The 15,586-nt window shown below is 39.8% G+C and overlaps 1 protein-coding gene across 6 annotated transcripts in view; it reads right to left on the bottom strand.

Annotated features, from left to right (window-relative positions):
- AKAP9 (A-kinase anchoring protein 9) overlaps positions 1 to 15,586 on the bottom strand; it is a 113,268-nt gene that overhangs the window by 1,662 nt on the left and 96,020 nt on the right. For all 6 annotated transcript variants that reach the window (XM_051612509.1, XM_051612504.1, XM_051612505.1 and 3 more), the window contains 12 exons: positions 14,776 to 14,964; positions 13,981 to 14,125; positions 12,997 to 13,216; positions 11,809 to 11,959; positions 10,281 to 10,949; positions 7,691 to 7,896; positions 5,389 to 5,497; positions 4,305 to 4,490; positions 3,509 to 3,709; positions 2,745 to 2,977; positions 1,748 to 1,833; positions 884 to 959 (listed from right to left, as the gene is read on the bottom strand). In XM_051612509.1, the coding sequence (XP_051468469.1) occupies positions 884 to 959; positions 1,748 to 1,833; positions 2,745 to 2,977; positions 3,509 to 3,709; positions 4,305 to 4,490; positions 5,389 to 5,497; positions 7,691 to 7,896; positions 10,281 to 10,949; positions 11,809 to 11,959; positions 12,997 to 13,216; positions 13,981 to 14,125; positions 14,776 to 14,964 (2,471 nt within the window). The remainder of the gene's footprint in view (positions 1 to 883; positions 960 to 1,747; positions 1,834 to 2,744; positions 2,978 to 3,508; positions 3,710 to 4,304; positions 4,491 to 5,388; positions 5,498 to 7,690; positions 7,897 to 10,280; positions 10,950 to 11,808; positions 11,960 to 12,996; positions 13,217 to 13,980; positions 14,126 to 14,775; positions 14,965 to 15,586) is intronic.

The following is a 15,586-nucleotide window of genomic DNA, read 5'->3' as shown; positions in this document are numbered from 1 at the left end:
AGAAGCTTGTGTGAACAAGGACACAGGATTCAGTCTTCATTACTTTCTGTAAGTCAAAAGTGGCTAAAAGAGATTAAACACTTTTTCCATGTAAACTTTTATGGTTGCCACAAAGTAAGATTACAAATGTTGAGGTGGTTTATATAAAAATAAAGATCCAAACCAGCAAGCATCTGATATTCAGTAAAGCTCAGAGCCCACACCACCATATGAGGTAATCAAAGGCTGACAGCACTCCTAAAAACTTCTCTTTGGAGAAAAATACCTGTTTTCACTGGTACATGATTCACTGATACCTGTGGTATCACAGCTTAGTACAGCCAACAAAAAAGGCTTAATCAAGAACAAGCAGCTGGGCAACCAAGCAGCTTCCACCATGCTCTGGCCAAGAGGCTGTGGTAATTCCTCCCCAGCCCTCAGTAACTGGATGACCCTCCCCAGCCACAGTGAGTGGCCCTGCTTTTCCCTGGCTTTGGGCTGAGGGCATCTGAGAAAGCCCCTCTCTGAGCAACAAGCTGCTGTCAAACAGAAAGGTGGACAGGTGTGCTTGGTCGTAAAGCCTAGACTCTACAGAGGTAGGTAAGTAGCTCCATCAAGTCATCTACCAATACCAAGAACATAGCACCAATCAGACAGCACAAGTCTGCAAGCTTTGGCCTTGATCAGAGGATGAGTAAATGCACACCAAAGGCCTGAGATGCAACTTCTTATCAATCCTTACCAAAAAAAGTTAAAAACTTCACAGCACCAAAGATTACAAACCTTAGCAGTAAGCACTGATGCATTCATTTAGCTAAACAATGTTCTGACAGAGAATAATCATCTAAAACAAATGTACTTATGTTGAAAGTTTACAGGAGATCTAGGAGATTCCATGTCTGACCTGGATCTATAGGAATGCCTTTGTTCTCCATAAAGATCCACGCCACCAGAGAATGAATCCGGCCGTAACTCATTGCCTAGAAACATAAAAAGGAATGTCTTGAAAACAAAAAAAGTAACACCTTTTGCACTTTACTAAGAATCTCAAATGCAAGTTTTCTGTTTGCATATCAGAAAAGCGGTGTTTAACAACTGTAAAGTACTTTCAGACCACCTCAGAGAAAACCAGAGGTGACATTCTGGCCTCACTGATGTTAATGAGAAAACTCTGACTGAGCAGGACAGGGTTTTAGTGCAGATCTAGATAGCCAGGAATTAATGAAGCTTCTGATTCTCCTTAGGCTCATACCAAAAGGCAAACAGAAACTCCGATTTTCCAAACTTTAAGCTCTAATAAAAGAATGACAGGCTTCTGTTCTGAGGAAAAGAACAGGGAGGGCTGGTCAATAGGCTCTGTCACCACTGTGGGGTTCTGTAGTTGCTACTGTTCCTCAGTCAGTCCCTGTCCTCAGCAACCCCTCTCAGAGCTATGGGTGCAGATTACTTACAAGAAACCCAATGAAGGGAGCTAAAATTGTTTTTATAAACAGACTCCATAGGGAAAGTTGCCATACTTTTAAAAAACCTATCCACAATGGAACAAAACAAGACTGAAGAGAAAGGAAATAGATTAGTGTCTGTGCTGAGCATGGAAACTATCAGAAACCTGAAAAATAGGTTAATCCAAGGGATTATAGCAAAAGGAAGGGGAAACAGCACCCCTTTCATTCCACATGAGGAAAATGCAAATTAAAAACCATGCCTGTTGGGCAGTGGTGTGACTTGTGAATACATTTTTTTCAGTCATTACTGGACTAGGATTTACCTGTGTTCTGGCTCAAGACATCCCTATTGATACTCAGGACACCAGAACCTGTAACTCGGTGCCATCGACGAACCAGGAACTTCATTCTGCATTCCAAATGAAAAGAAAATAAAACTTCAGGATAAATAAAATAGTATGCTAAAAATAATCTGCTTGTTGTATTCTAGAATGCATAAGAATATATAAAAAAATGTAATGGATAGGCATCTAAAGCCTGAAGATCAAGTAGATTTGAGTGATTCCAGAGGTGCTGCTTCAGTCCAAGTGGACAGCAAATGGCTCAAGCACCTAAGCAACAGGGCAGCAGCATTTTAAAATTATACTAAATAGCCTTTTTGACCTGTTGCATCCTCAAAATTGTAACTGCAGAGCACTCTGTGTAAAAGCCCCACTTACAACAGGTATGTGAATAGTTCCTTGAGTTCATACTACACACAAGGCTCAGATCAAGCAAGAAGTACTTGGGGCTTCAAACCTTTGTGAAGGTTTGCTAGCAATGTGGCAGTACTATGCAGTAACAACCTTCACTTGTTCTTTCTCATCTAATCCTATTCATCCTCAGTCCGAGATCTAAAGTCTTGTGAATTCAGAGGACTACCCAGATGAATGAAGTTAATAAATCTGTCTATATTTACATGTAAGAATTCAATCTTTACAGGAAATTAAAATTGCAGAAAATACCTCTGTAAGTGCATATCCTAGAATTGCTAGTTTGTTTGTTTGTTTGTTTTTTTAATATAATGACTTTATCCAACACACTCTATCTTTGACTGATTATCAAATACAGAGCCATTTTCAACTACAATCAGACTGGTTATTTCTGTTACAGATTTTACCTATGTTCTGCTTGTCTCCCTACACAGTATCTACTATATGCATGACAACCAAAAATATGTAATTTAAATAGGATGGAACAGGAGAAGATTCCACTAGAGAGCTATAAAAGTATATATTAAACTGCACAGTCATATCCATTGAAATCTGACTTCTACTTTACCTTGAAATTGCGATAGACACTCTGACTGCAGAGCGAAATCTTGTGAAGCCCTTTGAATGATGTGTGATGATTTCAAGGTCTGTGAAGGAAGACTGCCCACCCATTCTTGCAATGAGGGCCAGTGTGGCTTCTTCACACTCCTGGAACCCGCCAAGTAACAGCAGCAAATATTTTTTCTGATATATGAGAGCTTTCCGAAAGCTCTCTGCTCGTAGGTATTTGCCATAAATTCTCTGTAATAGGAAGAAGAAGAAAAAAAGAAAGATCCCATAAGGTCCAAGAATTATTACAGTTCTAAGATTTTGAAACTATTACTCCAACATAATTTCTGTGATTATTCACTTCTTGTTATCGTGGAGAGGACTGCACTACTGCTCACACTTGTTGAATGTAGCTTCATAATTTGAGGATCACCTGAGCAGCAAGAAACAGAGCACAGACAACATAGGTGATTATTCTTGGGGATCAAAAATAAGAGTCAGGTATCTGAAGAGGATAATTTTAAAACTTAATTAAGATCTGTTTAGTTAGAATAAGTAATTAATAAATAATTTATTATTAGTAGTATTAATAATAACATTAATAACAACAACAACAGCAACAACAACCCTGCAAGGGAATTTGGAACTAGATGATCTTATAGGTCCCTTCCATCCTAAACCTATGATTCTATGATAATAAGCGGAGTGAACACAATGACAAATGGGCCCAAATCAAAATGGAAAAAAGGAGCTGTAGGTGGTGTGGGGGCAAAGTCTTCCTACCCTTAAAACGGCGTTTTCAGAATCTGATCCCAGTTCTCTGAGGAAAGCTTCATTCCTGAGCTCTGCTCTCAGCTTGGAGAGCTCTGCATCAGCTTGCTTCAAAGACTTCTGCAGCGACATCTTTTCTCTGTTCCAGTTTTCCTTCTCAGAGCCAACAAGAGTATCAATATTAACTCCAACATCCAATGAGTGTCTAGAAGACTGAAGATGAAAGAAACTGATTTTGAATTACAGTTTGGAAAAGCCTGAGCAGTGTCATTCTAGTCACTGGTTTGGTGGAAAGTTGATAAAATTACTGAAAGAAAAACTACCCACCAATTGAATTTGAGGCTACTCTTGCATCCTAACACCTCACATATGGAGTTTAGGAGCCTGATTGATATCCTAGAAAAATACAGCTTCTCTAAAAAAGATGCCCCTCACTGGATCATAATCCCCCTTGCTGTAGCTTCATAATCTTTAAGCTACCTGGATCTATTTGCTACTTATCACCATGATGAGCTACAGATCAAAAACAGAGCACACAGAATTTTAAAAAGAGCAGTTCACAAAAGGAAGCTGGGTAAAATCACAAAGTTTACACTGAACCAAGTCAGTCAAGAGATCTTGACCGCAGGGCAAGAATAACTCACACCCATTTTACTCTGCAGGAAGGAAGCCAAGCCAGACAGATAGCTCGATCTCTTCCACTTAGGTGGCTAAGGCAGAAAGCATTAGGGTTACTTCACAGCACCATTATATAGGCTTTAATGCCTATATAGAAACATCGTGATTATCAGCCCCACTGAAGACATACGTAGTCTCCAGAAGGTTGTCTGTGCTGGTATCTTCTCAGTTCCTCCTCCAGTTTCATAACAGCATTCCTCAAATTATTCTTTTCTTCACTCAGTCTGCTGACAAAGCCTGTCAGCTCAGCGTTTTGCCTCAGCAGCCTCTCAGTCAGCGAGCTGGACGGAGTCCCCGGTGGTAGCACCTGTTTCAACTAGAAGGAAGAAAGAAACCAAACACAATTTACATTAGATCCAAGTTGCCAACTTGAAAATAACTGGCTTACAGTGAAAACTTTTGTAGATAGTGACAATAACCTTGTAACAAATTACATTAAAAAACCCCTAACTGTTCATGTATACTACAGATTAATGTCACTTGCTCTCCTGTGCTATTCCTGAATGTCACAGATGACACTGTCATGCACGCTCACTCGTAACAGCTATTACAAGGTGCAAAGCTTTGCTACTATCTTCAGGTTTATCTCACTTAGAAGCAAAGACAAGCCTCAGAAGTTGTTGGGTTTTAATTCATGTTGAAAACACTTGCTTAGAGTGCAGGTAAGGACCTAGCCAGGCTCGGTTAAAAAAAATATTGTTGAAGTCTTTGTAACAAATTACCTCATTTCATTTTTTACACAGGCCTACACTATTCAGTCTTCTACTGCCTTTCCTTTGGTAAATACAGGGAAGTTTAAGTAAATGTGCTGTATCAACAGAATATAGTAAATATTAAGTGTTGATTTTTTATTAGGAAGTACTGAGTAAAGTTTCCTTAGTCTTAGAGTACTGCTGAAAGGAAAATATATTTTCTTAAAGAAAAAGCCATGAAATTCTTAAAAAAAATAATTAAACTGGAAAAGTTTTAATTTGAAAGTCGAAAATTAACTTTTAAGGTAATTAAAATTGGAAAAAAAAAAGGAGGAAAAAAAAAAAAAGAAAAAAAAAGGAGAGGGTTTTTTACATTGCACCAGTTCCAAATCAGCACTGGAGCAGGTTTTCCTCTACCAAGTCTTGATCTAGATAAGCACAGACTTAGCAGCTCCTTGGTGGTTTCTACTCACAGCTCCTCATCCAAACTCTCCCACCAAAGTCACAACACTGCACTCTCACCTCTTCCAGATAGGACAATCCAGGCAGTTTTTGCAGCTCTGAAATAACTTCTTCAATAACATTTTGTATTGCAGTGAAGTCTTGATCATCTGCTGTTTCAAACTGTAATCTGAAACAGAAGTGACAGTATCAATGGCAGGTATAGTCTGACACCAGAGATGGACTGATAGGACTTCCCATCGATCCATAGGCACTGGCACTTCAGCTAATCATGTCAGCATGGTTACTGGAGACATAGAAACATTTTCAAGACTGCCTGGTGACTCTATATTAAATTGGCTCAATTTTATAAAGAATTCACATAGAATAGTTATCACTAATTTTTAGAATAAGATGTTCTATGTGAAGCACATTGAGAAATGTGGTTCTGCTTCCCAGAAATGTATTAAATCTGTGTGAGCAAAATCTTAGAATATTTTCAAGATATAATGCATTCCATTTTGTCTAAATATTTAAGAATAAATACTTAATATTAAATCACAGAATCACAGAATTTTTTTAGTTGGAAGGGACCTTAAAGATCACTGAGTTCCAACTGCCCTGCATGGGCAGGGACACCTTCCACTAGAGCAGGCCTTGAACACCTCCAGGGATGGAGCCCTCACAACACCCCTGGACAGCCTGTTCCAGTGTCTCACCACCCTGGGGGCACCAGAGCTGGATGCAGTATCTAGGTGAGGTCTCACCAGGGCAGAGCAGAGGGGCAGAATCACCTCTCTCGATCTGCTGGCCACACTTCCTTTGATACAGCCCAGGATGGAGTTGGCCTTCTGGGCTGCAACTGCACATTGGTGGCTCATGTCCAGCTTTTGATCCACTAGTTCCCCCAGGTCCTTTTCCAAAGGGCTGCTCTCAAGTGTGCCCTCCCCCAGCCTCTATTCATATCTTGGGTTACCTCAACCCAGGTGCAGGACTCTGCACTTGGCCTTGTTGGACCTCATGAGGTTCACCTGGGCCCACTTCTCCATCTTGTCCAGGTCCCTCTGGATGGCATCCCAACCCTCTGGCATACTGACCACACCCCCCAGCTTGGTGTCATCAGTGAACTTGCTGAGGGTGCTCTCAGTGCCACTGTCAGTATTGTTAATGAAGATATTAAACAACGCTGGGCCCAGCACTGACCCCTGAGGGACACCACATGTCAATGTTTTCCATCTGAACCTAGAGCTGTTGACCATCTAGCCAGTTCCTTATCTACTGAACAGCCCACCCATCAAACCCATATCTCTCCAATTTAGTGAGAAGGATGTTGTGGGGGACTGTCTCAAAGACCTCGCAGAAGTGCAGATAGATGACATCCACTGCTTTTCCCTGGTCAACTGATATAGTCACTTTGTTGTAGAAAGCCACTAGGTTGATCAGGCAGGATTTGCCTCTAGTAAAGCCATGCTGGCTGCCCTGGATCACCTCCTCGTCCTCCAAGAGCCTTAGCATGTCTTCCAGGAGGATCTGTTCCATGATCTTCCCAGGCACAGAGGTGAGGCTGATAGGTCAGTAATTCCCAGGGTCCTCCTTTCTACCCTTTTAAAATATGGGCGTAACATGTCCTTTCTTCCAAACACCAGGGACTTCACTTGACTGCCATGACTTTTCAAATATCATGGACAGTGGTTGGCAACTACATCCACCAATTCCTTCAGGACTCTGGGATGTATCTCATCAGATCCCATGGACTTGTATATCTTCAGGTTCCTCAGATGGTCACGAACCTTATCTTCACTTACAGTGGGGGGACTTTGTCTCTCTGGTCTGCATCTTGTGGGCCACCAACATGAGTTGTGAGGAGAGGGATTGCCAGAGAAGACTGAGGCAAAAAAGTTGTTGAAAACCTCAGCCTTCTCCTTGTCTGTTGTTACCATAAATAACAATCACAGCAAATTGAAAACAGATTCAAACTTCGCATGAATCTGGTACCATGCAAACTTTTTTTTTAGGGGATAGTAAACTGAGAAAAATCACTTGACTATAAAATATTAATTTCTTCCGGGGGTGGGGGAGGGGTTAAGTGAGATGATTCATAGCAATAATCCCTATATTCATCCTCTTATCCAGTGAATTATTTCATTAATATATTGCCTAAAATTATCTCCCACCTACACACCATACCCAAATAAACTTGATAACTTTGCAGAGGATCCTGTCATTTTGTGATCCTCTCATACATCAGCACATCTCAAGTAATAGCACATACTGTACAACAACCCCAAAATCAGGCCTGCAGTCTGAGAATTATGATTAAAATCCAACATATTAGCTTGCTGGTTGCTATTAACAAACCCGAGTAGCTGGAGACTGGCCTAACCTGCTCGCAGCTTTCCGAGCCAACTGCTTCAGCTTTGGAGATGCGTTTTGCAGCTTTTGTCTGACATTTTCCAGAATCTCAGTAGCAGTAGAGAGTTCCCCTCCTCCTGTCAGTGTGGGGTAGGTTGATTCATTCATCTTGCCTCCTTCCATTTTTTGCTGGAGAACCCAGTTTCTTGTTCTGTCATTAGGTGTATCCCAAGTAGTCTGTAAATAAATATGTATTTTTAGACAGAATGTACGTGGTACAGTGCTTTAAAAAGGAAACATTTTAATCTGAAACACACTCAACAACTGAAGAACAAACAATTCTGACACCGAAGGGAGTTGAGTGTGACTACAGTACTGTTGTAGTGCACCACTAAACCACTATCTGGAAGTGGCATAGTGTGAGGCCTCTTTTGACTAAGATCTAGCAATCACACAGCTGCAGTGTGAATCCACTCAACAAACGCAGCTGACAAGGAGCCACTCAGCCCTCTGTTTCTTCCACCAGCTGCTCCTTTACCAGTTACCTTTTCCAGCGCATGGAATTTGGGCAACTGTGCCCAAGTGTTTGGGTGACCAATTCAGGACTGGAAAAGCCCACCATGGTCATGGAAGTTCATTCCCCATCACAGGCAACCACACCACCGATGCTGTCACAAGTGAAGCAATCCACTGAGCATGTGCTCCTCACCTTCACCAACACCCCCCTGACACTGGCCGTGGAAGAACTGTTGGCCCTCTCAAGGAAACCTAAGTGTACAGCTGGGCCTTTGGATATTTGACCATGGTGTGGTACGAATGAGAAAAAAAAGCAGAGTGTTGCAAATGTGCATTGGGTTTGCATGGCCAGGTTTTGGTAGTGAGGGAGTACAGGGGTGCCTTCTGTCAGAAGCTGCTAGAAGCTTCTGCTATGTCCAAAAGGGTCAATGCCAGCCAGCTTCAAGACAGAACCACTGCTGGACAAGGCTGAGCCTATCAACGACGCTGGTAGCACCTCTGTGATGACATATTTAAGAAGAGGAAAAAGTTGTTGCACTATAGCAACTGCAGCTGGAGAGAGAAATGAGAATATATGAGAGAAACAACTCTGCAGACACCAAGGTCAGTGAAGAAGGAGGGGGAGGAGGTGGTCCAGGCACCAGAGCAGAGACTCCCCTGGTGAAGATCTTGGTGAGGCAGGCTGTCCCCCTGCAGCTCATGGAGGTCCAGGATGGAGCAGATGTTCACACTGAAGCCCCTGGAGGACCTAATGATGGAGCAGATGGATGTGCCTGAAGGAGGCTGTGACCCCAGGGGAACCAGACCCCAGGACTCCAGCCTGAGCTGGAGCAGGCTCCTGGCAGGACCTCTGGACCCGTACAGAGAGGAATCCACACTGGAGCAGATTTGCTGGCAAGACTTGTGATCCCATGGGGGACCCACATTGCAGCAGTGTGCTCCTGAAGGATTGCATCCTGTGGAAGTGACTCACGTTGGAGCAGTTCATGAAGAATTGTAGCCTGTGGGAAGGACTCACACTAAAGAAGTTTGTGGAGAACCGTCTCCTGTGGGAGGGAACCCACAATGGAGTTGGGGAAGAGTGGGAGAGGATGAGTAAAAGCCCAAACAGCCATTGCCACCCTGATCTAAGGGAAGACTCTTCATTGACCACAGTGTTGGCAGTTACCTCTGAGCAGAAGAGCAAGGTGGATACACTGAGCATGGCAGGAAGGCTGATGCTATCACACTTATCAAAACACTCATCATCTTGTCTCTAGCTGTGGGTAGTCTCCAATGCTTCAGAATATTGAACAGTAGCCAAATCAGATGAAGAGAAAAATTTCCTTCCTGGCTCCACAGCCAGCTACCAAAAAGCGTGGAATGATGGCAGGATGGACAAAAACAGGGCCAGCAAAGAGGCAAATCTCCTGTGAGCCCTCTCTGGTACTATCCACAAATCACCCACTCAGCAACACTTACCTCTTAAAAAGTAGTTTCTAAAGAGTTTTTAAAGTAATTTAAAAATAACTTTAAAACTTTCCACACCTTTTATGAGAGGGAAAAAATTACAGGCAACAGTGGTTTCAGCTTTCATTCATCTGAAAATTAGGCTAAATTCTGAAATTATTTTTTTACCTTGATTTCTTCCTTCTATTTTGTTTGCTAACAGATGCGTATTTATGCATATGCCTGTTTGATGACTTACTCTTTGAATTATTGAAGCTGTTGGGGAATCATATTTAAGTGGTCTATGAACTAAAGATTAAGAGCACTGACCTGGAGCATTCCTGTGTAGGAACAGCTCCTTCCTGTGACTGGGTGCAGGGAATATTCTTCTCCTACACTGAGACACAAAGTATGTGTATACACCCAGATACATTTCTTCTGCTCACACTCCTCCTCACACATCTCGACAGCTTTGTTCTTAGGGGATGTGTGTGAATAGTTTGAGGTAGAAAAACTGGAATGCTTTCCCTTTTTTTTTCTCTGGTGCCTGCATTTGCAATCTGCAGTCTATTCCACAGAGTGAGTAAAGGAACAGTGACACAATGCTAATAGAATAACAGAATTAAAAGCTAAATCACACAGTGCAGTATTACACATTGCTCTCAGTCCTACTGTACCTCATTTGGATTATGGCTTGGTGTCCTTTCGGCTTCCTTTCTTCTTTCATTCTCCTGCTTTTCTTTCTGTAGTTCTTGGATTATTTCCTGCAATTTCTTTGTTTCGTTCCCTAATTTATTAACTTCTTGCTTCTTTTGTCCAAGTTGCCACTGAAGGTCTTCTACTTTGGATTCCAGCTCATGGAGTTTCTTCTGTGCTATTATGTTAGCATCTTGTTCTGCTTGTAATGCTTTCCTCTGCATCTGCCTCTCTTTTTCCATTTGCTGTCTCACTTGCACAGATTCCAGTTTGTACTTCTCCATCTCACTTACTAACTCCACTATACGGTCATGCTTTTCATCCATTTGTTTCTGTAGCTCTTTAAGTAATTCTTCAGATGGATTAGGTGTTCCAGCTTGTCCCTTATCTTCAGCACTTTGAAGCTGAGCACATAGCTCTTTTTCCCTTTCTAGGGCACTGCTTATTTCAAGAGCTCGAACCTTCTCTGATTCAAGAAGCACCTGCAACTCAGAATTACGACCCCGTTCACGTGACAGCTGGGCAGCACTGAGGGCTTCTTGGGATTCAATTTTCTGTTGCAGTTCATTTGACAGCTGTTTTTCTTGGTCCAAAAGTTTAATTAACTGTAAGTTCTTTTGTTTTTGATCTTCAAGTGAAAATTTTAAATCCTTCCATAAGAAAACAGAAGCAAAGAACTGATTAAAGCCATTTGTGTATATTTTCCATTATCTTCTGCAAATTGCAAAGATGCTACCTCTACATATGTTGCTTTTAAGAGGCTTTGCTATTCACAATTAATGTGACAATACTCTGAATGCTGCAGTCACACCTGATATATTACAGGTGTCTTTATTCTAAAATCAGATCACCTCATAAACAAGAATATTTGTAACATACTTTTTAATGAGACAAACTTCAGAACTACAGCTGCTTGTACAATAACTAGATGCCTTTATTTTCTGAACCTGAGGAAGTGATTCTGCAAGTTCAGATTTCAAGATACAAACATCTATGCTAAAGTGATTGCTTTTTTGTCTTAATACTTGTACTAGGATACTTGCTCTCTCCCTCACTATATCAGACACTGCAGAGGTACCAAGGAAACCATTCATGCATTTTCTCCTGAAGTTAACTCTCCAGTTTGGTTTTCATGAGGTGAAACTGCTGACTTTTAAAATGAAGACAAACAATTTTACTTCTTAAATAATACTCTTAAAGAGTGTATTTCATGAGTTAGGCTGTGGAAGGGGGTAGGTGTAGATATGTTAGCTGTGTGCTTTCTCCTTGAATATCTGGGGGCTATTATACAAAGTAGAATCTGTTAATCTTGGACCTGACAAGCACAGTTTTAAAATTCTTATCGATTCAAAAGTAATTTGCTTCTTCAGCTCCAGATTATATCATACCACTACTGAAGACAGAAAATGCAGCAGACATTGGACAAAAATGTAAACTGAGATGAAATATGAACCAAAAGAGTATTTGAGTGCTCCTTGATGTTTCAGGCCATTTGGCATATTGGAATACCTCAAGCTCTTCTCTTCCTCTTTCCTCACTGCGTTCCATTTTAGCTTTTTCCTTTTCCAAAGCCCATTGTAGCTCTCTTGATTTTTTCTGTTCACTGGCCATTGTATCTTTGAGAATATCCAGCTCAGTTGCTTTTTCTTCAACTTCAGTCCTAAAAGAGAAATGGGCAACCTTTAGATTACACAATGGCTCTAATCCTACCAAAGTAACATCAGTTACTTGATATTTATTCAATCTTGTGCACTGAAAATACTGCTCATGTAGTAGAATAACAGTGAAAAGCCCATTTAGAAAAACAAGCCTAACTCAAAAATGAGAGAGTTGCATAGCTCAAAAATGACAGAAAGTCTTTCCATCCCATGAACCCTGTAGCTGCCATTTTTGAATAATTGGTGGCTCAATGGCAGCTAGGGTTCAACTTAATCCAGTCACTGGCCAAAACTTGAAAGAATGAAGGGGAAATGTATCTTGCTGCCATGTGTCTCAAAGGAAAAAAACCCAACAAACAAAATAATATTCGGAAGGAGCATAAAAATAAATAAATTCTACCCTAAATTTTCACCTTTTTGTAAATCAATTTTCCATCAATTTGCAAAATAATCTTGCTCTGGATGGTCTACAAAGGCCACAAGGTAATCTATAAAGTAATACCAATTTAAACTCTGAGCTGAACATTAAGATACAGTGCGTGGGCACATCCATCTATAAAAGGCATTAATAATAATGGCTTTCTTGAGTGCCAAATATTTGGCCTGGTATCTCTGCTGTTGACCACGACAAAGCAACACTCAGAAGTTACACAATTTCATATGGGAGTACTTGCTAAGTCATCTTTATTCCACAACGTTTTTCTCTATGTTCAATTTTAGAAGCAGAAGAACCTTTAATAAATACGGTAGACTTATTAACTCCTATGCAGTAGCCTAATGTGTCAAAATTAAAAAGAAACTGTGTATTAATAAATCATTTAATCAAACTATGAATCACATCATCTTAGTCTATAGAATTACATTCTTTGTCAAATGGAACAGAAGCCTACTTTTTGTCAGATATGTTTCACAGAAAAACTGATAGCATTTACATTTCATGAGACCAACTTCCTTAATAACATCAGTATTATGATTTGAGACAAGACAGAAAAGATCATTCTCACTGTCAACATAGACAGTTTGGCCCTGAGAGCCGCACCTGATCGTTTCCAGGTCCTTGAAGTGCTTGTGCTGTGCTTTAAGGGTTGTTTCAAGCTCTAGTTTGGCTTGTGCAAGTTCATTCTTCAGCTCAGCACCCATCATTCTCTCTGAATTCAGCTGTTCCTGAAGCTCAGCTGCTCTGTCCTTCATACTCCGGAGCTCCACTTGCATCTCTAGTATCTGTGACTGCTTTTGCTGCATATTATACTCCAGCATTTCTAATAAGGTACATTAATAAGCAAATTATTTAGTAAACAAACAACATTGTCTGTTTGGGTAAAGTTACCCCTAGTGTGGAGAATGACCACAAGTTTTATCACTAAGAGTTGTATTTTAAAACAATACATTCTTTCAATAGTGGAGTGAAAGCAAAACCATGCCTTTGTTACTGGAACACCTTTCATACTTTCCAAGAAATAACTTCAAATTCTTTAAAAAGAGTTTTTTTAACTTCTTTAAAAGGCCATGTGTGAAGCTGTATCAGCATGTATCATGTGGATTATGATTTACATAACAGAAGTTATGTATGTAAACTTGTGACAGCTTTTTGTGACAGAACACTGACTGTGAGTGTTTACTTAATTTTACAGTGTACCTGTTCTCTGAACTTTTTGATGTTCTTTCTAACTGCTTCTTAGTTTACTCATTATGACTGACTATCCAACATAGATAATTTCAAAGCTGCTGAACCTAAACACTGAAGAGCATACATGGAAAATCTTAAAATACAGGCCCAGATTTTGCAGCAATTGAAACAACTTTATATCATTTTCAATTTGATATAAGTCATAGGAACACAGACTGTATCTTAGTTTTTGCAAAATTAGTCAAATAAGATTGAAAAAAGATCAGAAGTATGCATGCTTAGAACATGAGTATCAAAATCAGAGAGCAAAGAAAGTCAGTATTTTTTTCACCTATAACATTGTGAGCACTGCCATGAAAGCAATTGGAAACATACATATATTACCACAAAAGTCACCTTGGCTTTTTGAATCAGTCTCTTGTTCTCTCTTTGGATTCTTTTTCTTACTGTTCATCTGAGCATGTAATACTTGAATCTCCATCAGCAAACTTCTTCTGTCTGCACTCTGAAGACAGTCCATTGCTGCTCTCTGATCAGTAGCCTATTAGCATAGAAGCATTTAAAAGTGAAATTCCAGATATTTTTAGAATACCTATGGTGTGAATTTTACTTTTACTTAGGTATTAACAGTGCATATATAGGAAAAACATTTTCAATTAAGTAATAATTAAGTAAATATTATAATATTGGGAAGAACTGCTTGTTATTTTATTTCTCCATTAGGCATCAAAATTACAGAATGAGAAAAGTTATCAGTTTTTACAGCAAATTGTAATTTTCCTCACTAATTCTTCTATGTTCCAGAGGAGATAACTGACATCTCTCTGCCCCATAGCAGCCTTATCACCTCCTCTTCTTACAAGTTGCTTCACCTATACAACCTACCTTTTCTCTTAGAGAGTGTAACACAAATCTAATTAACTTCATGAAATCAAGCTTAGGAATATTGTGTTTAATTCAAGTTGATCTCTGAAGGCTGTATTTTTCCTACATCTTGTGCACACAAAAATCTCATTCCTGCACCATGTCAGTTTGTCTTTTTAAAGATGTTTCTTCTTCCTACAAGTCTTACTTTGTTTACACCCTTAAGACTGTCAAAATTGCTACATATATTTTAAAATGTATTTATACATTCAAAATTAAAATCTAATGCAAATGAACACACTTTGACTGAAGTATGTTTTATATTACCTGCTCTTGTAGTCTGTGCTCTAACTGATTCATCAATACAACTGCATCTCTTGTGCCCAGTTCTGCAAGTTCAGTTTGAAATGCAGCAAGAAGAACACTTTGTTCCCTCACAAAAAGCTGCTGAATCTCATGCAGAAGTTCTCCTCGCCAGTCTGAGACACCTTCAGGAGATTCAGTACTTGCATCAATCTGCAGTGGTATAAAACCAATTTATAGACAGCAGAATTCAAAGATTACATCAAGGGTGGTCATTCTTATTTTGTGTAGAGTGAGTTTTCAGTGGAATATTGAGCTTTTCTTGTATGACAGCTGTGCAACATTGATTCACACAGATGGATGCATTTATTCTACATGTTCTGATTTCTTCTGCATGCACAAATGCTAAACTTTTATCTGTATCTTAGACAGAAGAAATGTGGTTTTTTATAACTGAGAACTTAGTCCCATGAAGTTATTATTTACATTACTGTATCATACTTCCCTTTTAATTTTTATGATGTGACATGCATGTTCCTAGGCTCTCTGTGTAGCAGTGTGCAGATATTGTGTATGAAGATTTAAGTTGATAATGATATAATCTCCTCCTTTTACATGCTGAAGGAAATGCAAAATACAAACTACCTACATATATGCAAAGGCCTAATTGGGGTAACTGGAAAGACAAGTTTCAACAGATTACTTATTAGTGTTGAGTTGTATTTTGAACAATTTCTTCCTTCTTTTCTCTCACTACAGTACCTTAATAGCATGAAAATTCTCCTTCACCAATAAATAACATTTAAAAAACCTAATTTAACTGCTACTGGAAACA

The sequence above is a fragment of the Apus apus genome, chromosome 2, assembly GCF_020740795.1.
Source record: "Apus apus isolate bApuApu2 chromosome 2, bApuApu2.pri.cur, whole genome shotgun sequence".
Taxonomy (NCBI): domain Eukaryota; kingdom Metazoa; phylum Chordata; class Aves; order Apodiformes; family Apodidae; genus Apus; species Apus apus.
Note: the sequence above shows the minus strand (reverse complement) of the source record. Positions and strands in the feature narration are given on the sequence as shown.